The sequence below is a fragment of the Pagrus major genome, chromosome 20 (genome assembly GCF_040436345.1).
Source record: "Pagrus major chromosome 20, Pma_NU_1.0".
NCBI classification, from domain to species: Eukaryota; Metazoa; Chordata; class Actinopteri; order Spariformes; family Sparidae; genus Pagrus; species Pagrus major.
In genome coordinates, this window is record NC_133234.1 from 26564978 (window position 1) to 26591316 (window position 26339).

At 43.5% G+C, this 26339-nt stretch overlaps 1 protein-coding gene across 3 annotated transcripts in view; it reads right to left on the minus strand.

Moving 5' to 3' along the window:
- Nucleotides 1–2065: 2065 nt before the first annotated feature.
- The window catches only part of LOC141015065 (serine-rich coiled-coil domain-containing protein 2-like), a 41736-nt gene continuing 17462 nt past the window's right edge, over nucleotides 2066–26339 (minus strand). For 2 of the 3 annotated variants that reach the window (XM_073488966.1, XM_073488965.1), the window contains 13 exons: nucleotides 23859–25141; nucleotides 23475–23642; nucleotides 23164–23340; nucleotides 23018–23091; nucleotides 21401–21574; nucleotides 16662–16752; nucleotides 16479–16563; nucleotides 15097–15192; nucleotides 14215–14329; nucleotides 13923–14003; nucleotides 12967–13053; nucleotides 12717–12842; nucleotides 2066–2622 (listed from right to left, as the gene is read on the minus strand). In XM_073488966.1, the coding sequence (XP_073345067.1) occupies nucleotides 2251–2622; nucleotides 12717–12842; nucleotides 12967–13053; nucleotides 13923–14003; nucleotides 14215–14329; nucleotides 15097–15192; nucleotides 16479–16563; nucleotides 16662–16752; nucleotides 21401–21574; nucleotides 23018–23091; nucleotides 23164–23340; nucleotides 23475–23642; nucleotides 23859–25098 (2886 nt within the window). In that variant the 5' untranslated portion in view covers nucleotides 25099–25141 and the 3' untranslated portion in view covers nucleotides 2066–2250. Of the gene's footprint in view, nucleotides 2623–11161; nucleotides 11268–12716; nucleotides 12843–12966; nucleotides 13054–13922; nucleotides 14004–14214; nucleotides 14330–15096; nucleotides 15193–16478; nucleotides 16564–16661; nucleotides 16753–21400; nucleotides 21575–23017; nucleotides 23092–23163; nucleotides 23341–23474; nucleotides 23643–23858; nucleotides 25142–26339 lie in introns of all 3 variants that reach the window. The other variant, XM_073488967.1, reaches the window with a different exon arrangement.

Here is a 26339-nt window from a genome sequence, read left to right on the forward strand (position 1 = left end):
CTATAAAATGACAATAAATAGTAAAAACCGTGACTTTTAAAGTCTCCCAAAGACCATGTGGACATTTTCCAACATCCAAAACTCAGAAATCCAAAAATATTCAGTTTAATTTGAACATTTTTGCTGAAAAATAATGAACCGATTGTTTAAGTTGTCTGTCAGCCTCGTTGTTGTTGTTGTTTCACATTTATTTATTCACATAATATTTCTTTCGATCATTTCTTGGACTGTCAGTCCAACCAGAAACCTCCAGCCGCGTGAAATGTTTGGTTTTTTTGCATATTTCTTCGACACCTCCTCCGGGGGCACACGGGTGGGACGAGGTCCAAACCTCCACTATAACGTTGCATATTTTATTGCATATACTGTTACTAATATCAAAGCAAGCAGAGTCACTTGGTCCTGACTGATCATCACCGACAGAGACGAGACTATAGTGTTCGACGAGTCGGTGTAAATGTCAGCGGGCTCGTTTCAGCGTCTCGACGGGTAGTTTGGAGTTCAGGGACGATCTGGACTAAATGTTAATGTGAGGACGGACCCTGATGAGATGCTAAGTGACCGACAGAAGAGAGTTTTAAGTGTTTGTTCAAGCAGGAAGACACTTGAACAAACTGCTCCCCCTTTTGTCAGCTAACGCAGGAGGATCGGAGGGAGGGAGGGTTTGAGTCGGCAGCAGAAATACGGAAACACCGAGCATTTTACCATGACGAAGAGAAGGATCCGTCATCCGTCTTTGTGAAGTCAAGAAATATAATAATCCTCGTTTTCTCACAATAAAGACGAGAAAGAAGACATCAAACCAGACGTGAGCTTATTCTCTCCGAGGTGGAACAAAAATACAGTATCTGACCTTGGAGACGGGTTGGAACTGAACAGACGGACGTTTGGGTCGTTGGGATACAAGTCTTTGTGTTCGGGCGGCTCTCCAGTGAAGAAGACTTGGTGACCTCGCTGGAGGAGCAGCGACTTTCAACGAGTTTCCAGCGTCAGGTCAGACAGGAAGTCTGTGATTCTGCCTCCTAACACACAGCGAGCGACCGAGGAGAGAACATCAAGACGCGAGGGACCGACGAGGATCCAGCGTCAGCTTTTATATTTGTTCTGTTTAGATTTTTGTCTCGTTTCTTTCACTTCATGTGTCGTGACTGAGGAATTTCAAAACTTTTAGGTAAAGCAGCCGAAGACATTTTAGGAGTCGTTTGAATTCAGTTCGTGGACGATTCACCTTGAAGGAACGGCTCCATTATTATTTCACACTTCGTATCAGTGGAGCTGATGTGCTCTCACTTAACGACTCTGGTGTTAATGCAGCAATTAACTGAATTAATTAAATGTGTTTACTACGGAGACCCGGAGGTGTCACAGAGGGAAAAAAACAAATCACTCACTCGTGCTCTTGATTTAATGTAATATCAGATACTTTGATTCGTCTTGTCAGCAAACTGTCAGCAGATATTTACGAAGAGGAGTTTTTAATCATCAGCAGTCTGATCAGAGTGTTTTAAAGTCAAAGAGTCGTAATTTATAAGTTTATCTTCAAAACTTGTGAATCCTGAAAGGTGAGATTGTTTTTTAAGTTATGGATCTTTTTCAAACAATTATGATCACTTTCCTGCACAAGATGACAAACTTGTTATAGAAGAAAATACTGGATCTGTCTCTGTAGCATCTTGTTCTCACTCGACAGTATAATTTGCTCACACAAGAAAATACTGATCTTCTTCGCTCCAGATGACCTCAAGCAAACATCTCGTTCACTCTCCATAATATCTTGTTTGCACCTGATAGTATCTTCACATAATCTTGTGCAAACAAAATAATATCTTGTTCATATTAGATAACCACTTCTCTCTAGGGGACTGATGCATGATGGGAATAAATTTGGCACAAACGATGATTGTTTTCTCTCCGTGTCATCTCCGTACGAAACTGTCTCCATTTTAAATGACTGGTATGAAATAAACTGTCTCCTCTCCAGGAACGTTCGTCTGACTCGACTGTTGTCGTTATATCAGCGTCTTTAAAGGAAATTATTATGAGACGATGGGGCCTGTAAAATAACCAGTTTTTAAAACTTTATTATCAGTCACAGTGCTTAAATATTAACAATAAATAAGTTAACTGTTTCATTTACATCTTAAATAATTTAGCTACGTGATCGTTAGTATAATCAGAGTTTAGGATCGTTACTGAAACGGTTCGTCGGCTCACATCGCTGCGTGTTAAGACCGTTAAGAGGCCGACACCTCAGTGGCTCTTTGGTTTGGGGAGGCGGGATGAGCCGGAGGCGGAGGCCGCCTTCGCCCTCGGCGGTGCGGCGACAGCTGAGCCGGAGGTGTGCGACAGGAAGAGGCGGAGTTTGGAGGGCTGGGGGGGCTGCAGGGATCTGGTGTGGGCTCCTCTCCTCTCCCTGTCCTCCTCTTTCCTCACTCCTTTCCCACAATCCTTTCCTTCCTCGGTCATGGCGGTGGTGGCATCAGGACAGTCCGGGACGCTCTCAGGCTGGGTGGAGCGGCGGAGAGCTGGAGGCGGAGCTTGGGTTGGCGGCGGCGGTGGCGGTGGGCAGCGGTGCGTCAGTGGTTCCTGCTCTTCTTGGCCGGAGGAGTGAAGTATCTGTGACTGAAAACAAGGAAGAAAGAAAAGGTCAAACACTGCAATGATACTTGATACTACACCAGTGATGAAATGTAACTAAGTACATTTACTCAAATACTGTAGTTAAGTACAATTCTGAGGTACTCGAGTATTTCCATTTTCTGCAACTTTATACTTTCAGTCGGCTTCATTTTGGAGGCAGATATTGTACCTTTTACTCCATTACATTTATTCAACTTTAGTTACTAGTTACTAAACAGATTACATGCCGCATCAGAGCCAACGTAGCATATTTTTTAAAAGTTATTTACTTTACTGTACATTAAATATGAGATACTTTAAGACTTTTACTCGAGTACTATTTTACCAAAGTAATATTTGAACACCATGTCGTTACTGATCTGATATTCTGGACTGTTATTAAACTAAAGTGACGACTCGCTGCCACGGGTCGTAACACTGGAAACAGAAATGAGCCTCAGAGAATGAAAATGAATCAATAAAACACGTTCAACAGCAGAAGAAGAGATAAAAACAAAGTTCAGGTTGAAACCTTTCATGATTATTTTTAGCTGCGTGTTTCATCAGTGTTTCTCTCGGCAGAGTTAAAGCATGAAAATGAACAAAATCAGACTTTATGCTTTTAAACAACAACATAATGTTCAGTGTGTCTCTGATTCAGGGAACGAACACGCTCGTGAGGTGCATCAGGACGCAGACGCATCAAAGCCAACAACACACACACAGAAACACACAGATCAAAGCGCTGGTGTTTAAAATGACCAGTCATCTGAAAGAATAACTCTTCTTCTCTTTATCTCTCACCTCCAACTTCATCAATTATTGAACAAAGCAGATTCTGGCGTCTCTGTCTGACTTCATTATATTGAAACATCAGTGCAACAACAGATCAACTGCAGCAACTGACAGCTGATACGTTTAGATCACAACGTGACATGTAATCACACTCATGGTCAAACTTTACCACCATTTAGTAAAACACAACTTTACTGCATAATCAGTACTTGATTCTTTAAAGGAGCAGTTCACCCAAAACTGACAATTCACTCATCGTCTCCTCCCCACATGATGATGGAAAGTCAGGTGAACTAAACATCTGAAGAAAACAACCAAAAAAACAATAAAATACTCCAAAACTACAATAAAACTTTGCCGAATTAGCTATTAGCACTTCCTGTTAGCAATTTACTCATGTATGTACAGACAAATATCACTGGATTACTTTGACACTGAGAAAACTAAAAAACATGATGTTTCTCAGGCCAGTTCTGCACATGTAAGGAGCGTCTTTTCTGAGGATTTCTAAGCAGATTTATGGAGTCATCATCTCCTCCCTCCATGCAGCTCGTCTGCTGTAATCAGTCTGCAGAGGAATTTTTATTTGTGGCTGTTCTTCTTTGAACACGACTAACTTTACTTGGAGTATTTTTATAGTGTGGTATCTACTTTTACTTCTGTACAGCATCTGAATACTAGGCTGGGTTTTCAAAAAAATTATTTCAGATTCTAGTTCGGGTGCTCTTGAACGCACCATCGAAACCTTGGAAATCTATATTCAAATCTCCACAAAGGTTTGTTCAACACAGGAAAGTTTCTGTTTTGTTTAATTTTCCTCAACTCTCTCAACATATCCTCACTTTCCCCGTCTGACTTTCTTATGAAACGTCTTCTCTCTCTCGTGGTGTAAAAATCTAAATGGACCCGACAAAGACGGGCGAGCGGCAGCGGATCATTCGTACGTATCAGAGTGTGACTGATACAGAACCGTTAAGCTTCTTGTTGCTTCGCTCTCTTTAATCCTGCAGCCGGCTCTCATCTACACACTGATAATCCGATTTACACAGTAAAGTAAAAAAAAAAAAAACTGAGCGCTGAAATCCATCATGTGCTACAATCTCAGCGTATTGATCCCCGCAAACTCCTGTGAAGTCGTAACTAATCTGCTGTTGCCACGCTGGTCTCGCTCTGCACCAGAGTCCATGCAGAAACTCACTTATTTTACAGCCTCCGCTCTCATTTATTCATGGGCAGCCCTGAATAAATGATCATGCAGAGATTGAGTATATATTAATAATATGAAGATACTTGTGCGTTGCTCAACAATGCTTTCAGATGACGTACACACCAGACCTGAGCCGAACAACAAGGGGGGAGAAGACTGCAATACTTTTATTATCGATTTCCTGTCAATTATTTTTCTAACTTTTGGACGTGCAGACTTTTCTTTATTCCACAAAAACTCTCGGAGGACGTCTGTCGACATCGTTACACAAGCAGGAAAACAAAAGAAACAGAATTAATGGACACTGAGGCAACTCAGACTGAACCGTGATAGATAAAGAAGAATGAGGGAAATACTGAGTGGATGAATAAACAAATGAATATATAAATACGCAAATAAGCTAACAACCATCTTGTTGTAAATATTCAATAGTTACTGAATCATTTCTTAAAATTTGACAATGCATTAAACGTTTAGTATCTTTAAAGTTTTACTGTTGTAAATATTTTCATTAATTCTAGGACAAACTACGGAAGCCCTGAGGGACAAGTGAGGAATTATTTTTCTGATATTTTAAGTCTGATCTAAATTATTTTCTGCTGTTTTTATGATCTGGTGGAAAAAAAAGAAGTTTCTCAGAATAATCTTTATAAGTTCCTTAATTTTGTTCCCACCTGTTAAAAAACGTGAATTTATCGATTTGTGTTCATGTGTGGAGCTGAGTAAAGGCTGTTTTATTTTTTAAGGAGAAAAAAAATTTAAAAACTTTTTCTATAAATGTAATAAATGAAGAAAGTTTTTTCATGTTTTCACGCATCTGAAAAAAATGAAGGAACTTTAATTAAAGAAAGATTATCCTGACAAACCATAAACACAGGAGAGAAAATACATTTAGATTTTATTTATCTGAGTTTTGCAGTTTAACACAGCTCCAGTACAAAGAATGTAACTGATGTCAGACCTGTTTTTGTTCATTTTATCAGCACAAAGTTCGTGTTAATAATGAAATAAAGAACTATAATGAGTTTAACGCTCCTGTTCCTCTCAGGCAGGGGGATTTAAAGGTCATGTACTGTAAATCTTTTCACCAGACGTCTGAATATTTCCTCAGATAAACATGTGCTAACTGTTTATTCTCAGTGATATTGTTATTAAATGTGATCGTGGACCATGTCAGACTCTTTGGTGTGGACTCATTGTGTTTTACAGCTCATCTGCAGGCTGATTTCTGCATTAAAACATGTTGTGTTATATTCAGCCGATAGCCTAACAAGAATAAAGGTTTGCTGCGCCGTCCGACTCAGCATTATTTAGCTTCCACCTGCAGGCAGACACAAACACTGCTGCTGTAAAACACGACATCGACAGGAGAACAAACATCTTCTTCAAGCAGCAGCTACATGACGGGATCGGAGTGTAAACAGGAAAACAGAAGCTCAACGTGAGCAAACTGAGGATGTTTAAGTTCAGGGAGACGCGTCATGTGCTTCACTCTGTTCTTATTGATCCCGGCAGCTCCTGTAACATGATCACACACTCTGACTGAGGCTGTGTGTGTGTGTGTGTGTGTGTGTGTGTGGCAGCAGCCTGTTATACTCTAAAGACAAAACACACTGAACTGAGTGATTTCTAGAGTCAACAGTCCTCACAGTCTGTCCTCCAGGAGACGTTCAGATACTCGTGTAAAAACAGACTGTGGTAAAAGTAGAAGTGATGACTCAGCTTCTTTCCTCCAGTAAAAGTAATCGAGTACAGGCTCTGACATGTACTCAGAGTATCAGAGTAGAAAGTCTCCCTCTGAAGGACATTTGTGGTCAAAGCTACTGAAGCTCACGTCATATTAATATAATTCAAAGACTATTAAAGTTAAAGGTAGAGTCAGTAGGATTTGTCCCAGCTGTTCCTGAACGCACCACAAAGATAGTTGATAGTTGAGTCTCATTCCCAGGACGTCAAACAGCCACATGTTGGGTTGGTAAAGCGTCCCGAGCAGCAACAAAGAGAGAAAACAAGAAACTCTCTGCAGAGACGAGACACTAACACGCCTTTTCTCCCCATTCAGCCTCCCTCTCTGTCTGTTCACGTCTTTTACGTCTTTGTCTCGTCGCTGCGTCTGCCGTGCGTGATGTGCTCTGATAGGTCGACATCAGTCTGGTGATGTTGGGAAATAACAATAATCCCTAATTCACCTCAAATGCATCAGACTAAAGTAACGAGGCTGTTTTGAAGCTGTGAGGAGGAGAAAGTTCAGATGTTTGTGTCAAAGTAAAGTTCAGATCAGCAAAGTACTTAGTTACTCTGTTGTAGTTTCTTCTAACAGCTGCTTACTGTAGTTTTATCAGACAAACAGGAGGAAACATGTGTTGGGACTCTGGTGAGTATCTGTGGCAGCAGGCTGTGATAAGTCAAGTGTTTCTTTCTCTCTCGGTGAAGCAGAGTAAGAAACCGTCCAGCAGGAGGCGACACCGGGTTAATGAAGTGAATCTGGAGGTTCTGTGAAGAACATAAAGGAAGGAGAACATTGACTGGTGAACGCCGACATCTGGTGGTGGTCGGCGGTACTGCAGCACGTTTGTCTGCAATGTTAAAGTGTGAATGAGTCCATCTCTCATGAATAATGCATGACAGGTTGGAAGGATTAAAGAGAGAGAGAGAGAGAGAGAGAGAGAGAGAGAGAGAGAGAGGACGGGAGAGAGACAAGAAAAATGAGGAAGATGAAAAGAGAGGAAGATGTGACGTGATGCGGAAAGAAAGGACAGAGGAGAAGAAGAAAGAAGAGAAGAAGAAGAAGAGTGTGTCCTCGACCACATGCAGGTGTTCTCAAGGAGTGTGTGTGTGTGTGTGTGTGTGTGTGTGTGTGTGTGTGTGTGTGTGTGTGTGTGTGTGTGTGTTGGAGACTCGACTGCCAAATTTTCCGCTTCCCTGACAACGACATACAGGACGTCCCCACGGCAACACACACACACACACACACACACACACACACACACACACACACACACACACAGTTTTTTTGGCATACACAGTGCTGAATCCCCCCCCCCACCTTTGCTGTCCTCTCATTGGTCCCCGGAGGCTCATGAGACGCATCATCAATTAGCTCGATTATCAAGATTATAACGATACTGAACCAACACGAGGCTGTAGCTCGGAGCTGGTACTCAAATTACTCTGATTACTTCTGCAACAATGTAATAATACTCAGTGTTACATGCTGACGCTGTGTGTGACACGTGTTGATGTGTGTGTCTCAGTCGTTCAGATTTACTCAGTTACTTCAGTCTCTGACAGCAGTCTGATGAAATGATATAAAGTTTCTGCGACTCCACACCTGCTGTGTGTTTAGCTGCGTTAGCTGTTAGCTCTGTTAGCCAAACACACTTCACGACTCTGCTGCTCACCTGCTGCTAACAGCTAACAGCTAACTAGCTCTCCTCCTGCTGATTTTAATAATATGTTCAGCCCTTTCCTGGTTTAACCTGGTAACATATTTTCAAGTCAGTCTGTTGTGACTGAGCGGTACCGCAGGGACATTTCTGATTCTTCATCTGCTTCATCGGTCGACAGTCAGTGATCGTAACGAGACGATGCACTCGACAGTCAGTCAAAACACTTTCTGGGCGTCAGGCCTGCAGTACGTCACCAGAAAACACCTGACATCAAGTTTCACAGTGTCAGAGTGAACGTTAACCAATAATCAAAACTCCCACAATCCTCAGTGCCGTCCAGACGTGACCTGATTTCCCCGGAGACGCCGCAGCAGCAGCTTCCCTCCATCATGTGGGGAAATGAAGGGCGTCCTGAGTGATCTCATCTGCGGCGGTTTGACTGCTTCAAGTGACTGAACAAGCCGGAGTGAAGTGCAGCTCATCTAATACAAAATTTAAGAGCCATTTAGAAAGATAATTTTAGCTCTGCGCCGACTCCTTACGAGCCTCTGGACTCGGCTTTACTGGACTCATTTCAGTGTGAAGGAGAAGGTGCGACCTGTCCTCCAGGGAGCAATGAATCATGGGTAAAACAGTCTGGAGAGCCGGTCCGAGGGGGAAGAAGTTAGTTATTCATTTTTACGTATTAGTACTTTAATTCAGCTCTTTATAATGTGCAACACGACTTCCTGTACGTTCTGTTCATCTGATTTATTCGTTCACTGTCATCTACCTGAACAAAATCCAAGCAGCACTCAGACTAAACAGATTCAGGTTAATTCTGTTTATGTTCACGATGAAGACGAGACTGAGAAGTTTCCACGATTTCAAAGATCAAAGTGACCACTAACATTTTATTAGAAACCAAAAATGAATCTGAAAATCATCACAAAAAGGGACCTTCAGTGTCTTTATTGTGCAAATGTGCAGATTATTCCACAGAAGCTGAAGGAACAACTTCAGCGAGATGAAATATATTTCATTATGTCTGCTCCATCCTACAGGAGGTAGCCCCTCCCCCGACCTTCAGACTGGGAACAGTCTCTCAAAAAAAGGTCATCAAGACTTTTAATTCTTCAGTTAAACGAGCTTTTCTGCCCCAAATCCTGCTTCTGTTGTTCTCAACAACATCTTTGCATCCTGATGTTTTGTAGATGATTGTCTTGCAGTGTTTCGAGTATTGCGGTATCCCTGCAGCATGAGACCGTTGTTACTGTGGGCAACGTTTCATGACTTACTCTGCACGATCCCACCCCAACTGGATAAATAAAGAGTTTAGCAGAACAAACTCTTGAGGACACGGCAGGTCACACAGTACCACACTGGTGTTCTCAGGAGTTTGCAGAAAGCTGAAAAGCTTAGACTCATCAGAGGAGACGAACACGACTGCAGCGGGATGATTTCGCTGCTCTGTTTCTGCTAAATGAGTAAATAAGCAGCAACAACTTCAGAGCTGACGACATGTCAGGACTGTGGTTTCGACTCCTAGTGCCCAAAAATCACGTAACACACGAGACAATGAGGGAGGAATCAGGAAGAAGGGAGGGAGGAGGGAGATAAAAAGAAGTTGCCACCGTACCATGCTGTGTCACTGAAGTAAAGCACTAGTGTTTCCACTCCTGGACGAGGGCAGAGAGGAGAGGCAAAAAAACAGACGGAGGACAGTCAGAGGAGAAAAGACAAGAAGAAGAAAAACAAACTGACAGACTTCTCAACAGTTTCAGGCAGAGACACGATGTGTCAGACGGACAGACGGACAGACAGTGTGGACGTGGGGAGGACGGGAGGATGGAGGGACGGATGGAGGCACAGGAGGAGTAAACGCTGAGCTGGAAACTAATCAGGGGGCAGTGAAGAAGACTTCAGGAAGAGGGTGAAAAAAGACTAATGAAGACATTAAGATGCAACGATGAGTTTAAAAAAACTCAAAACTGTAAAAAAAATACCAGCCTAAGTTTGAGTGAAGTGAGCGGCAGATTAAACTCGTGTCTGAACTTAAGTTTCTGCTCTCACTAATGTTCCTTCATGAATAAGTTAAAACAACCTTCAAACTTTTAATTTGCAGCTCTTGATTCAGGGCAGTCACGTCTCCGCTGGGGATCATTTTCAGAATAATATTAATTTGGTGCTGGCGGAGCCTCGTCATGTCCATTAAAAACATCTCCTCCGACCTTCGACCCCTCAGCGGACCACTTCTGGTCACTTTGGATGTTTGACAAACTGAAGCTGCTGAACTGTTACATACAGACTTTGGATCATTGGTGACCTTTTTTTTATTAAGGTCTGTTTAAAATGATTTACTGAAACGTTCCTGGGCAGGAACAGCGAACGCAAAATCGCCTTTTGTCGGAGGAAAACCCGTCGATATGTGCACGGGTGCATCCTGTGCATTCATTCCTGTTTATGGACACTTCAAGGTCACTTATTAAATTAAGAAAGGTAATTTATATTTTCGTGCATTTTTGAGTTCAAAATCATGTTTTTCCTCAACTATAGCTCGACTTCCAGTATCTGACGTGGTCTTTAAATCATCCTTTTATTGCTTTGACTCTTTTTATTTGTATTCTTTTCCTCTCTCCCTTTTTAAAACATTTATTTTCTTCCTTTCATTTGTTTTTATTCAAACTGACCTATTGTGTTATGACTTCTTATTATAATATGCTCTCAGTCCGGGCTTCTTTCTGATTGGCTCGACTTTCACTTTGTTTTAGTAATCAGTGATTCAGTAATCATCTCAAAACAGTAAAATATTGTGCAGTCTGATCTTAAAATAATGCAGACTGTCAAAATACCAAAATGTTTCTGTGCACAGTTTAAATTTGTAAGATTTCTACATTTTCTTTCTTCATTTTATTGATTTGTTTCACTGTTTTTTATTTACATTTGAAACATCTGGAGAAGATTTACCAAAAATATTTGAAATAATGATTATTACATACTGATTATTATACTGATTATAATTATTACTTATTTAGCAGAGACACAAGGATGATGTGAGTGTCAAACTCCACCCGTGATGATCATGATGAGGAGGAAGATGAGGAGGAAGATGAGGAGGATGAGGAGGAGGGGACTGGGTGGTGACGGGGGTTCGGGTTAAGGTGAGACTCACTTTTTCTAGCGAGGTGGGAGGGGATGCTGGGCTTCGGCCTCGCCCTGTAAGGCCTGGAGCGCTGATACTGCCAGGGCGGAGAGAGGAAAGGAACGGGAGGTAAAGCCTGAGGAGAGACAGACGGGAAGAGACGGAGAAGGAAAGGACGCTGATTCAAAACTTCAAGGGAAGAAAAAAGAAGAGAAGGTGACGACAGGAAGACGGACGACAGGAAGACTTTGGACACACAAACACACAGTTAAGAAACCTTCAGGTGAGTTACTTTAACTGGACTCACATGTCAACAGACAAACATCAGGAAAGGCTTCAGAGGAAGAAGAAAAATGTGAAGGAGGAGACAGAAGAGACAGACAAAAAGGTATCAAATCAATAAAAAGAAAAAGAGAAAAGTGGAGCTGCAACTAATGATTATTTTCATTGTCGATCCATGTAACTGATCAGCAGTTCGATCGATAAAATGACAGAAAATGTTGAAAAATCTGATCAGTTTTTATCCACAAGCCAAAGATCTTCAGTTTACTGTCACAGAGGAGGAAAGAAACCAGAAAATATTCACATTTTACAGCTGGAATCAAAAGATTTTCACTTGTTTTGAGTCAAAATATTCTGGGATTTATTCAATAGTTGATAACTTATTGATCGACGGCTGCAGCTCTGCAAAATAAGTGTTTTAAGATGCACTGATGTGACAAACAAAAACTCCATCACCTTCATTACTGCAACAAACTGCTTTCATTCTTTACTTTGTGTTTATTTTTCTGTTAGTTTTAGTTTTTAGTGTTTCAGGGTTGTTGTTGTTCTTCATCACTGCTGGTAGTTTTCAGGAGTCCGTTAAGAAACTTGTTCATGTGACTTTGTTGAACCGACCGGTCTGTGAAGACTCACACGTCAACAAACAAACTATTAATGAAGCAGGTCGTCACATCAGGAAGAAGAAACGTGAAGGAGGAGACAGAAGACGACAAATATAAAACAAGGACAATCAAAAACACAAAGCAAAAAAAAAAAAAGAAAGAATGAAGTCGGGCTGCAACTAATGATTATTTTCATTGTCGATCCATGTAACTGATCTGCAGTTCGGTCGATAAAATGACAGAAAATGTTGAAAAATCTGATCAGTTTTTGTCCACAAGCCAAAGATCTTCAGTTTACTGTCACAGAAAATATTCACATTTTACAGCTGGAATCAAAAGATTTTCACTTGTTTTGAGTCAAAATATTCTGGGATTTATTCAGTAGTAGATAACTTATTGATCGACGGCTGCAGCTCTGGAAAATAAGTGTTTTAAGATGCACTGATGTGACAAACAAAAACTCCATCACCTTCATTACTGCAACAAACTGCTTTCATTCTTTACTTTCTGTTTATTTTTCTTTTAGTTTTAGTTTTTAATGTTTCAGGGTTGTTGTTGTTCTTCATCTCTGTCGGTAATTTTCTGCTAAATCTGGTGAAGCACGTCAGGCTGCAAGCTGCAGTGTGTGTGTGTGTGTGTGTGTGTGTGTGTGTGTGTGTGTGTGTGTGTGTGTGTGTGTGTGTGTGTGTGTGTGTGCTCACAGTGTGCTCTCTCCAGGGCGTCTGCGAGGCCACGCTCTCTCTCTCCGTCACACTCGTCTGCGTGTGTCGATCCATCCTCCCTGTCGTCTCCTGGCAACGACACCTGGTGGTCGCCGTGGGAACAGCCTGCTCAGGAGGAAAAAACATGGCCGCTCGTTAACAGAGGGTGGGATATCAACACGCCGGCATCATCATGAGCATCATAACGTGCGAGTGTATACAGAGAGAGAGAGGGTAGAGAGACACTGACCAGCTGCAGGGTGAGCTGTGCGATGGTCTGATCTCGACTTCTCAGCTCTTCTCTGAGCTGCTGCACCTCCTGCAGGAGAGCCTGCACCTGAACACACACACACACACACACACACACACACACACACACACACACACACACACACACAGGTGTGGGATTAAAGGGATTATGGGACACGTTGGATGTAATGACAGTAGAAGAAGATGAGGCTGCTGCTGCTCCTACATCGACCTTGGATGTTTCTGACGTCCAAACCTTCCTCAAACATCTAATTCAAGGACAATTCAAGGATTTTCAATGACTTTCCAGGCCCCCTTTCCTCAAAATCACGAATCCTGCGACAACACTGAGAACTTTTAGGATGAAAACCGTTTTTTTCCTCAGAATTTATCACGTTTTCTCAGAATTCGTCCAACTGTTTTTCTCTTTGAATTTTGTATTTAAAGTTAGAAATCTGACTTTTTTCCTCAGAAACAAACATCCGTCTGAATGAAGTGTGTTAACGAGGAGATTAAGCTCGTTTTAGTTCAGTCAGAGAGAGAAACTTGAACTCAACTGAAACTTCTGTTTAGAAGGAAAACAGGTGTCAGAATATTTCCTTTCTTGACATTTAGTGAGTTTATCTTGTTGACTTATTAGACTCAGCAGTGAACTGGCTGCTTTAACATCTCCAGCTGAAACTACAGGCTGTCAGACTGTCACCTCTGAGCTTCAGAGTGCTGTTAGGAGCTAGCTGGTTAGCATGCTAACTTCAGTCGACATCTCTGTAACACAGTACGAAGACGTCTTTGACAGAATGTCATCACTGTTTGCTGATTGCTCCTCTACAGTTTGCTTAACGTTAGTTTTATCGCTCGCTCGGCGTAAACGGCATCATTGGACCACTCATGCACCCGTCTCACTCTCGTGAGGGAGTAATAAGCTTTCTGTTTAAACAAAGTGTTCAACATGCTGACCTGCGTGTCAGAGCTGTGGGACTCGTTAGCTTCAGGGTTCAGAGTGTCTGTGGTCAGAGTGTCCTCGTCCACGTCCTCCTCCTGAAAAACATTTACATGGTTTAAGATCACGAGTCATGAACACAACAGAACACAAGGGCCTTTACAAGAACTTTAAAAGCTTGTGTATTTTGACTTGTGAGACTTATAAACAGCTATGGAGACAGATTTATGGAAATCAGAGTCTGTCATGTTCTGGCTCATCTTAAGGTGTCACTATCAGAGCTGGTGTCTCCTCCTCCTCCCCTCTCACCTGAAGCAGTATCCTCTGCAGGTACTCCAGCTGTGATCTGACTGCTGAACAGTCTTCAGCCAGCTCCTCCACATCCACACCCAAACCAGGGGAACCAGGAGACAGGCAGGAAGACCTGAGGACAAGAGTTCAGTTACAGAACTGGTGACTGCCCCTCGGTCGGCTGCGTTCAGGGACCAAAACCTGTGACATCTAAACTGCTTTTACTACAAATATGATGTTGAAGGTTCATAAGTTTTATATTTCTGTGAAGATTTTATGACAACCAGCATCACAACAGAGGTCTGACTACAGAAGATTTCTATCTGACCAACGTTTACTGTCAAACAACCACCAAAACATCATGTATTAAACGAACAGTTGACCCAAATAAGTCTGGCAAAACATTTCTGGAGCTTCACAGCAAAACAGAGTTGCAGCATTCTCCTAAAAAACTGAAGTAGCTGGAGACTTGTTTTAAAAAAACAACCAAAGAAACATCAGATGTCTCCACACAGCTCGTCTGCTGTGATCCACGTCTGCAGAAGCCCCGAGGTCACAAACTGATTTTAAAAATACATTATTTACACCCTTTTTAAAAACAAAATCTTCACTGCAGCTTCTAAACTTAAAGCGTTTGGTATGAGGCTGAATACCAGACCAGACCGGTAACACTGAATTTGACATGACTCAGCTGCTCCAGCAACAGCAGCACTACAGTCCATCAGGGCAACTGTGACACATCAAGTTTTAAAAAGTTAAAAAATGACCAAAACACCCTCAACATTACAGTTTTTTTTGTCATCTTAAAAAAGGGTGTAAATAACATACTTTTAAATCACTTCTGTTGAAGTGTGAGCTCTGGTTTTAAGTGCAGAGAGACTGTGAAGACGTCTGAATCACCTTGGAGGACAGAGGTCCAGAATGAGGTCACTGTCCCGGGTCGCGTCGGTCCTCTTGTTCCCAGGATCCTCTGTCAGTTTGTAGCACTGGAAATCACTGAGGGGACGACAGAAACGTTAGTGACAGGGACTGACCGTCTTCATGTTCGCTACCACTGTCAGCTCAGTAACACAACCTTTATTTCATTCTTTTCACCGTCGCTACGATTCTTCTTCATGACCCAAAATGCTTGTTGTGCATCTCTTCCTCTCAGACATTTGGATGTCAAGTCGGGCTGTCAGATCTGCAGGACACGATTGTCATGGACAAACTAATTCACAATAACGGGTGACTTCACATGAAAGCAAGTCTATGAGAGTGGGTTTAAGAAGTAATCTAAAAGGTGCTTTACAAATAAACCTGCCTCACTGAACTCGTGTAGCGCCGCACCAACAGAAGAAAACACACAGCGATACACTGGAAAATGTTGTGGCCGGTCTCTGAGGAGTTTTTCAGTAAAAACAGGTCTTCTACTTTTGATTTTTGACAATTATCACATGACTCTTGGAAGATAAAGGTGCAGGTCAGCCTCCAAACAAACGTGGAAGGAAATCTGCACTGACTTTAATTCTTCTGACAGCCTCCACATACAGCGTGAAGGCCTCTGAGCTGTGAGGACATAAAGTGCACCACATTTAATGATCTGTAGTTGTGTTTGACTATTTCATATTTACATCCAGCTTAAAGCTACAAATAATGAATTTACTCTTCTTCAGAGCAGAGGTGAAGGAAACTTCTCATCCTGTTCATTCACTTGTTTTTCTGTGTCCAGAATATTCTACATAATTACATAATGACAAAAAACTATGCTGCACACTCACGAGAAACATACGAGTGTATTTGTATTGATTTTATTGACATTTTGACTTCCCCTCGAGCTCCAGAACTCACCAATCTTTCAGATTTTTTAACGAGTCGACCTTTTTTACAATCAGGCACAAACCAACAATTCTTCCAAAGAAAGAGAAATCTTTCCATGTGTTGTATTTATGACCTTTTCCCCTGAAGACAACGTCTGTGAAAAAACTTTTCAACGCTCAGCGACCCTTTCTGACCTTTCCTATTGCAACCGTAAATTTAAACTTTGGCAGCGCTACAACAGTGTAATTGGGAAGACGTGAAGGTCTCCATGTTAAGTGTTTTCTGGCAAAATAAGAACAAAAATCTGCATATTTCCACATGTATTTCACGTGTAGTTTGCAGTTTGCAATCTCTGGAAAGTTTCACAACATTTTCTGAGTGCTGTTTTTTCATTACAGCTCCAATCAGACCCAACGTAGATCTCACTCCAGTGCAGAACCGTGTAGACCCGGTTCTTCTCATGAAAAAGAAGCTTCCCTCACCTTTCATTGTCATTGTGGACGTCCTGCGTTCCCCAGCAGAGTTGTCTCATTCTCCACTGAGCCATGTGTGAAATCCCATCTCCATCTGCAGGGTTCAAACAGCAGCATGACAAGACCGGTTATTAAAGACAAAATGTTTTTTGGAGCATAATTAAAAGGGGGTAGTTTTCTTCATAAACATACCGCTGTGCAGTGAGGCTTCTTCTAGGGCGTCTGAATCCAGCATGAGGTCGTCATCATCCAGATCACAAGAGTCCAGGTTGTTCAAGATGTCCTGAGAGATACAGAAAGACAGAAATACATGGTCTTTAGTTTATTGTAGTATATTGTGTGCGCGTCATCCTTAAACACTTAACATAGCGAGCGAGAGCTTCAAGCGCCACCAGTTTACACCACCAACATTCAACAGGGCGAAATCTCCCAGCTAAGACGAACACAACTCACTCGAACCGAACTGTTTTAGCTGCTAAACAAATCTAGTTTGTCTGTTAACTGTAAGCTCGCCAGCAGCCAACAATTATAGTTTCAGGGGAACAAACCAGGAAAATTCAACTCTTCAATCAGCACCTGTCTTTACGCTCCGGTTTGTGTTTCTGCACAGTGTGTGAGAGTGGTTAGCTTTTGAGCTAGCTACCAACGCTTGTGTGTTAGTTTCTACATTGAGGTATTTTGGACATCCTCTTTGTTGGCAGCAAACTCACTCGTTCAACGTTGTAGAAATGCAGGAATACTATCATTAGAAAATCGAACTTCACCGATCGATGATGTAAAACTACAAGAGGAGCAGATGATGGATTTTTCTCTCCAGCTTGTGCAACATTATTACAAACAAGGTGAGTCCGACACTGAGACGCACAGCGAGCGCGGCTCTTGTTGTCCTTGCCAGCTCTAAATAAAAATCCCTGAGCAAACACAAAAAAAGGAGTAAAAATCAAAAACAATCTGTTCTTCTTCTGTGAAATAGCAGCTACAGTATGAAGGACGGTGTGAGCGTCGACCAGATGCTGATGAAAAACTTAAAGACCTTCCCTTCATTATGAGGAGAAGGTCTGCTGAGGCCGTGATCAACAGCAGAAATACTTTTTGTGCGTCGGCACAACGGAGAAGAGAGAGAGAGTGATTCAGTTCAGGTGTATTTTGAAACTTTAACAAAAACTTTCACTTGAGCATCATCACTTTTTGATTTTTTTTTTTGTTCCAGCTATTAGTGATGTTAAATTTCTAAAGTTAAAAAGCACCAACATGAGAACACGTCAGGATCAACTCAACAGAAACACTACCCATCATTATACAATCCTTCCTTCCTTCTTTTCAGAACCGAACTGACAAACATCATGTGTGTGATTCATGACACAGTTCAGACAGGATCAATACATTATCTGTCTCTCTTCATTCACTACCAGACGAAGGTTAAGGTCCATGAGGGGAACAGGAAGGGGCGGGGCTTCAGCTCTAACAGGTAGTGTTTTCAGGTGGGTCCATGTGTCGTCATGTCGTCAACCAAGGAAATCGCACGTTTTTCAACAAACCTAAATCGAAAATAAAAGGAAACTTCAGCTCAAAAAACAGAAACAAAGAAGAGTTCAACACACACACACACACACACTTTGTTTGGTTGTTTCCTGCCTGGAGAAGCTCAGTCACACCACAGTGACCTGAGAGGAAACCAAACGTTCACCCTGAATAACTGCTGCATTCAAACACACACACACACACACACACACACACACACACACACACACACACACACACACACACACACACACTCTCTGGTGGCTGAGAGCAGTCATCCACATCATATTACCTCCTAATCTCCTCCTCCTCCTCTTCTTCTCTTATCTCTTCTCCTCCTTCATCCTCGTCTTCTTTCTCCTCCTTTCTCCTCCTTTCTCTCCTTATGTCCTCATTTCCTCTCATTTCATCTCCTCTTTCCTTTTCTCTCCTTTCCTATCGCCTTACTCTCTCTCTTTTTCTTTTCTTTGACTTGCCTCCCGTTAGTTTATCCTTCTCCTTTCTTCCTCCTCCAAACTTTTCTTCCTCCTCATCTCTCATCACCCCTCTCTTCTTCTCCTCACCCCCCATGTTATCTTCTCTCTAATGAACCTCCATCTTTTATCTCACCCTCAAACCTCTCCTGTCTGTGTCTTTCATCTTCCTTTCCTTCTTCCTTCCATTCTTTGTTTCCTCTTCTCTTCCTTTCCTTCTTCCTTCCTTACTTCTTCTTTCCTTCCTTCCCTTCATCCGTCCTTTCTTTCCTTCTTCCTACACTCTTTTCCTCCTTCTTCCTTTTCTTCTTCCTTCCTTCCTTCCTTCCTTCCTAAACAAATTTAAATTGACATTTTCCGTCACAGTTTTCTTTGATCTCCCGTTTGTCCTCCTCTCCTCCTCCTCTCCTCGTCTCACCTCCTGCTCTGATCCTCTGTCTCCTCCTCCCTCTTATCTGTTCTGACCTCCTGAGCTCTTCCTCTCATCTTTCCTCCTCCTCCTCCTCCTCCTCCTCCTCCTCCTCCTCTTCGCTCTGGTCTCTGAACTAATCGATGCTTTAGTCTTGTATGGAGGCCACACACACACACACACACACACACACACACACACACACACACACACACACACACACACACACACACACACACACACACACACACACACACACACACACACAGCCTGTCCACAGATCAACACTGACCCCTGGTGCTCGTTTCAAAGATCATTAACGCTTCACGTCAACAAACGTTTCAGCTGCTGTGAGGTGATTCACAGGTCCGGTACAGTCGGGCGTGTACAGTACACGACTTCACACATCACACAGATCATTAAGGCCCACAGCTCATTAGGGTCAATCACTCTGTAAGACCCACAGCTCGTTAACACGCGGGGCACATTAAGACAGAGAGCTCGTTAGCAGCCACTCCACATCATCCAGGAGGTGTATTAACTGCAGAGAACAGGAGACGACTGACGATCACACGACCGACCATCCTCACTCTGCTGTCGTCACTCGACTAATGAAAGAGCTCCGATCCACAGTCGGCTTCAAGCAGGAAGTCGACAAACCAGGCTGGAAAACGATGATTAAAAAAAGAGAGTTGGAGCTTTGTTACAGTTTGTGACGGACGGGAAACTCATCAGAACCAGAGAGGAGCAACTGTGCTGGAAAATATCTGCTTTCTGTGCAGTGTGATGAACTGAAGGATGAAGGTTCGTCTTCAGTCTTCAGTCTTTAAAACCCTTCGTGGATTAGCTGGAGATGCATCGTCATTAATATGTAAACAGACAGTTTCTCACAGGACGGCAATACTAACAAACATATGATGATCTTATAGACCATGATGCACTGCTGTAGGAATATTAATCCACAAACGTCAGATATTAAACACTGACGGGGAACAGATGGGTGACTTTTACTTTTCATACTTAAAGTACCTTTTCTTTTGTCGTGGAGTATTTTCACAGCGTGGTTAAAACTGGAATAAGACTGGGTTAAATATATATTATTATTTCTTCTGAACATTCTTTAATTTTTACTTCAATTTTAACAAGATTTACATGTCAAAAATGAATTATGGTAAATAAAACTGTCAAACTTCAATAAGTGTTGTTTGTTTCTTCATTAAAGGACAATTAAAAGTTAAAATAAAAATAAAGTGATGCTGAATATCACATTGAGCTGACTCACGCAGCAGTGACTGTCGCAGCAGCTGTAATTCACACAGCTGACACACGAGGGCGCCACAGGCTTTCATTCAGACTTCAACCGTCCTGATAATGACACCTGATGCAGGGTTATGATTTAAAAGGGGGCAGTGTGTAGTTCTGGAGTGGAATAATACAAAGTCTTTCCATACGTGAATAAACTAATAAAACAAGGTCCCAGAACGCTGTTTGAAGTTAGAAAGGTGGCAGGGTCCGCCACATATAAACAAAGTAAAGCTGTATAAACTGTGTTGTCCTTTAAGGTCAGTTTGTTTATTTAGTTTTTTAGGCAGAAAAAAAATCATCTGTCTTCTTCCCCAAAACTACAGACTGCTCCTTTAAACATGGACATTGAAGAATCAGTAGGTAGGTGAAGTAGATGTAGTTCAAGTGTTGGTGGAAAAGTCAGACATCTGGGACTTCATGTGGTGCATTCAGGTGCTACTGTGTGGGATGATGAGACGGTCCCAGAAGCAGCAGCTCTGAGGTTTAAAGTTCGGACTCGAGTTCAGACTAGTTTGAAAAATGTGCAACAGGTGCCAACTAAAAAACAGGAGCAACGTTCTGACATTCAGCTTCACGAGCGTCGGCCTGTTTGTGCCTGTTTCCTGCTCACTTTGTTGTTTTCAGGCTGCAAGACGACCCGTTTTCAGCTGAAGCCAAAAACTCCATCCCCAAGTAGGCCGGGCGGAGCTGATGCTGCAGGAATATTAAACTCTCCTCTGCACGTCGTCCTTTTGTCTCTGCCGTCGAGTGCATTCAGCTGCTCACACTGACGTCAATAACAAATAATCTAATCACTTTCAAACAGTCAGTGGATGGATTGAGTCACATGATCGATCTGCGTGTGGCTTCAAACTGGCTGCGAGTTACTAAATGATCCTGTTTTACAAGATCTGAAACTACAGCAGTCGTTATTTTTGAAAGCTACACCGTCTGTCTGTCGCATCGTCTGTGCATTCTAGATGCTGTTACGTTACCGTGCGTTGCGGTGAAGTTGCAATATAATCAATCTCTTGTCAACGCAGGCAACAAAACCAAACTCATGTCGACGCTGAAGAAGGAGGATTCGTGACGGAGACGAAGAGAAAAACCAAAGCGTGGCTTCATTTCACAAAGAAACATGACGACAGCGCCAACTGCAACGTCTTTGAAGCAGCAGCAGCAAGAATCTGAAACACGGGATGAAGAAGCGATGCCGTTTCTGTCAAACTCTCATCTCTACTCACGATGCTGTTGAGGTCGGAGTCGAAGCTCCCGATGTGATGGGTGGTGTTGCCGTTGGAGTTGATGGAGGCGGTCGTGGCGGCGCCCCCCAGTGGCTCCAGGCCCTCCTCGTCCCACATGTAGGTTCCCCCGGACCCACAGCTGTCCGAGGGGGACAGGTCCAGAGACGAACCGCCCTGGGAAAGGACAGAGAGGAAGTTTTATTTATGTAGTTGACAGGAAACGTGACAGTGACGCAAATTTGACATTTTTCTCTTCTTCATCTTTTGTAAATCTGTTTCTGTTTCTTCACACACGCTCCTGAGCAGAAATACTCCGCTGCCCTTTTCTCATCATTACAATAAAAAAGACAGACTGAACATGACTTCAGCATTTCAGCAGCCACTCTTAAGATATTTCCTGCGTCGTGCAGGTTTAAATGGACACAAATCACAGTCGGTGCTTCACTTGTTTGATGCTGCCGGATCGTTTAAGAAGCTGTTTGGTGACGAAGCACCTGATGGAGGTCAGAAACCTTTCACACGCTGGGAAACGACGCGGCCGATGTGTCACTGTTGTAACCGTCTGAGGGCGGGGTCAGCTGCACCCACTGCGTCTGAACACTGAGTCAAGTATCATGACGCTCCTCGTGGTTACATGTGAAACATTACATCATTTTAATGATGTAGTTTTGTCACATCACACTAGCAAAGCATGTTCAGGAGGTGCCAATCAACATAAGGCAACAGAAGTGTGTATAACTATAACTGCAGGTAGTGAACTGATGATCTGATCAACTTATTATTAAATCAGTTTTCTTTTACAGTTTGTTCATTTCCAGATGGTGAATTTAATTAAAAAAGGAAAGATTATGTCACTTAATCTGCAGAAAGAAGGATGTTGAGGAATTTTCTGACATGAAATAAAATTTACAGGAAACATCTTGAAAAATTCATCATGTCACTTTTCAAACCTCTTTTCTAAGTGTTAGGTTCACTCAGAGAAAAACCGAGTCGTGTATTAAACTACATTTTGGTTGTTTGGTTTGATAAAATAAGCAACTAGTTTTATGACAATGGCGAGGCGTCAGTCACAGACGCTGACAGCAGGTCAGTCGTTATTAAAGCTGAAGCTATTGATTATCTTAATAATTGAGTTCTACTAAATATTCCATCAATTAAACAAGTAATCAGATAAAAGTCTCTTAAAACGAACAACTACAGGAGACGACTAATACTAGTCTGGGGGAGTTTAAATAATGTTCCAGGACATTTTGCTCTTTCTCTAATTTTACACGACTGGAAAATCTGGCCAACTGTTGTCCAGGTTTTCCAGGTTTTCCAGGATGCGTGGGAGCCCTGTTATGTTTTAGTTGAAGCTACGGAGGCTGGGAAGCACACCAGTCTGCTAAATTATTAGCCATGTTAATCCTTTGTTGCCAATTTTGTTTGTATCACAAGAAATCCTTTTTTAAAATGTTACAAACACTGATAATAATAATTAAAAAAACATTTTCCTGTTCTGGTTTTTGTTTCAGAAAAGGAAATCGACCGAGACGAAGGTGATTTTACTGATCTGATGGAACAATAAACTCAGCTACACAGGATCAAACTGTTCACTGATCTGCTTTGTGCTGGTACCTGGTCGTGGTAGTCCGGCTGGCTGGACTTTCTCCGGTGGGGGAGTCGGGTCAGCCGGTGATCCCCTCGCTCACCTGCAGACAGAGAGGAACGTTTAAAACTTGTTCACGGAGCGTTTCCTGACCTGAACGTGACAGTAAACTCACCGCTGAGTCTCATGCTGGCCCAGTCCACACCGTCGTCCAGAAAACACAGTCCGGCCGCCTTGGCGACGCCGTTTACAGCCACCTTGTCATCATCAAACCTGGCGCATGATTGGTCGAGCCCTGAGTCGTCTTCGTCGTTTTTAGAGGAGAGGAGCAGGATGCCCACGCCTCCGTTTCCTGTGATCGAGATGGTTCTCAGTTATCATGTGAAGGAAACAAGATGAAGTAAACTCACAGATTTAACTCTTAAACTCTCCGAACGGATCTAAAAAAACAGAACTGAACCGAAGCATCTGTCCCTGCTGTCTCACCGAGGTTGTCAAAGTCGTCCATATACTCCTGACTGGTGTCATTTCTGTCCAGAGACGAGTTGGAGGACAGGGACATGTCCTCCAGCGTCTCCCCCACAATCGACACCACTCCATGGGACACCGCCTCTGCCGCCAGCCCCTCTGTCTCTGGAGCGTCTGGGGAGCTTTCTGATAGTGAGGACGGAGGAGATGACACAAAATCAGAGATTAGAAACATCGGAAGGAAACAGATGAGATGAGATTACAGAGATTAAACACAAAATATGAAAATAAGATAAAGAGATGAAACATTTGAGATTAGATCTGATGAGATATCAGATAACAGCTGATGAGAGAAGAGGCAGAATGAGATGAAACACATCAGAAGAGTCGAGAATCTCAAACCTGGGCTGGTTTCTGTGGTCGAAAGCGTCTCGACAGAGTTCCTCCGTCCTGTCAGTCCTTGGTTTACCTCCGGGTCACCGCCCGACACACTGGCCGGGGTCACTCGCAGGGGGCGGGACGGCTTGTTGAGCGACGGGCGGGACAGCTTATAGCTGATGCCACTGGGCTTAGAGGCGGGGCCAAGGCTGGGTAGGAGGGGCTTCTTTAAGGCGGAGGGCGGCATGAGGGACCTCCCTGGAACAGCAGAGCTTTGACCTTTGACCCCTCCACCTGCTCCCTCGGGGGGTTTTGACAGGTTTCCTCTGGTTGGAGCCGGAGTCGGGGAGCGAGCGACAGTGGGGCTGCGAGAGACGGAGGAGGAGGTGGAAGAAGGGGTGAGGGTGGGGGAGGGCTGCCGTCGGACCTGGGTCAGGCTACGTGACCGCAAACGATCGCTTTCAGTCAGCTGGACCGGCGGAGCGGACCCGAGGCTGTCGCTGGAGTGGGAGCGGCTGGCCTGCGCTTTGATCTGGAGAGGGGAACCAGACCGAGAACCAGGACCAGAACCTGGCCTGGAACCACCAGAACGGATGAAGCTCTGAGGCTGCCTCAGAGAACTGCTCCGTGGTTTAGTCCCAGAGAGACCGCCGAGGGCCTGTTTTGTGCCGTTGGTCAGCCCGAATGAAGTTTGGCTGAGTTTGGATCCATGTGATCCACTTTTAGAGACAGGAAGCGTTCTGGCGCTGGACTGAGGCGATGGCGAGGATGAGGACGTCACAGGATGGCTGAGACCACGTCCCTTTCCTGCAGAAGACGTGGTTGGCTTCTTGGCGTCCCGCTGTGACGCCGACGATGATCCCTGTTGCCGTTGGGAATAAAACTGATGCCCGACATTCCCGCCCTTTCCTCTCCTCGGCTCCCTCTCTCCGTCGGACCCTCCGTCCTCCACCGGCTCATTTTCTTTCCTCCATTTCATGGAAAACGAAACCGGCACTCTGATGAATCCATTCTGCTTCACAGAGGTGGGGGGTGCCGTTAAACTGCTGTTGACCCCCGCTGGGCCGGGGTGGTGGTAGAACCCGTTGGTGAGGCGGGTGCTGGTAGCGGCGGTGCTGGTGAAGGTACAAGTGCTTGCGGCAGCAGCCGGAGCCGTCGGACTGCTGCCGGAAGGCGAGGCGGGTTTGGGTCGCGAGCCGAACTTAGGGAGCCTAGAAACCATGGTGGGCATGGTGGGAGGGTTGTCAAGAGCAGGGGCTGACATCAGACCCCGCCCACTTCACCATGGAGACACGGAGCAAGAGGAGCTGGAGAGGAAGGAGACAAGAGAGACTGATCAATTAATGTGTCAGTTATTAAAACCCAAAAGCAGCAAACACGGAAACGATCAAGTCATTTTCTTGAGTTGGACTGTTGCAGCTCTGGAGACTCAGCTGTTCACCGTCAACAACAACAACAACAACAACAGCAACACAGAGAATTCAGTTGGTTTAGAAACAACTTTGTTTCTTTAACTAAAAAAACCTGCAAAAAGCATCGACAGGCACGTTAACAATTTTTAACTCGCTTCATGAAGTGTAACAAAGCTGCTGAGAGTTTTGTAACACACCTACAGAAATTATTATCATTAACAGTCCTGAGTCAGTGGAAAAATCCAGCGAGCAGCTCCGACACGGCCTGTGATTAGCAGCTGAAACACGTGGCACCTGGACGGATCTGCACCTTCAACACTGCAGGCTGAGTTCAGGCATGTCTGTGTGTGTGTGTGTGTGTGTGTGTGTGTGTGTTAACCACTAACCATTAACCACTTCTCTCTCTCTCTCTCACTCACACACACACACACACACACACACACACCACGCCCATAATAAAAACAATCAGCCGTCCCGTCGCCTCCAACAGCAAACGACAGATAGTAATCAGACAGATCACGTTATGCATGACACACCCAACACATCCTGAAGCTCAACACGCACACACACACACGCACACACACACACACACACACACACACACACAGACACACACACACAAAGAGGTGAGACAGGAAACAAACCCTGAGGCAGGATTAAAACAAGGCCGGCCTGTTTCAGGTGTGGGTTTGATCCTCACGCTCACTTTCTCTTAGAGCAGAAGTACATGAGAACACTTAAATATCAAACTAATGCATAAAACACAACACATATCTTGATATGTTTAATTCCTCTAAAGCATCAGAACTGGAATAGTTCACAATATTTTGGAGCAAATACCTCGATATCGATACTGTGACAGTATTGCAGGGATGATGTTTTTCCCATCACTTTACTGTGATGAGCCTTTAAAATCAAGGTCAAAGACGACACACAGCGACAGGGACGTCACGGTGCGTTCATGTTCACCTCATAAAAAATGTAAAGGACACCTGTCAGGACAAACAAGTCTAACAACTGCATAGCGTCAGTGAAAAGAAGTCAAATGTCAAATCGAATGGTGGATTTGGAGAACTGTGACACCAACCTAACC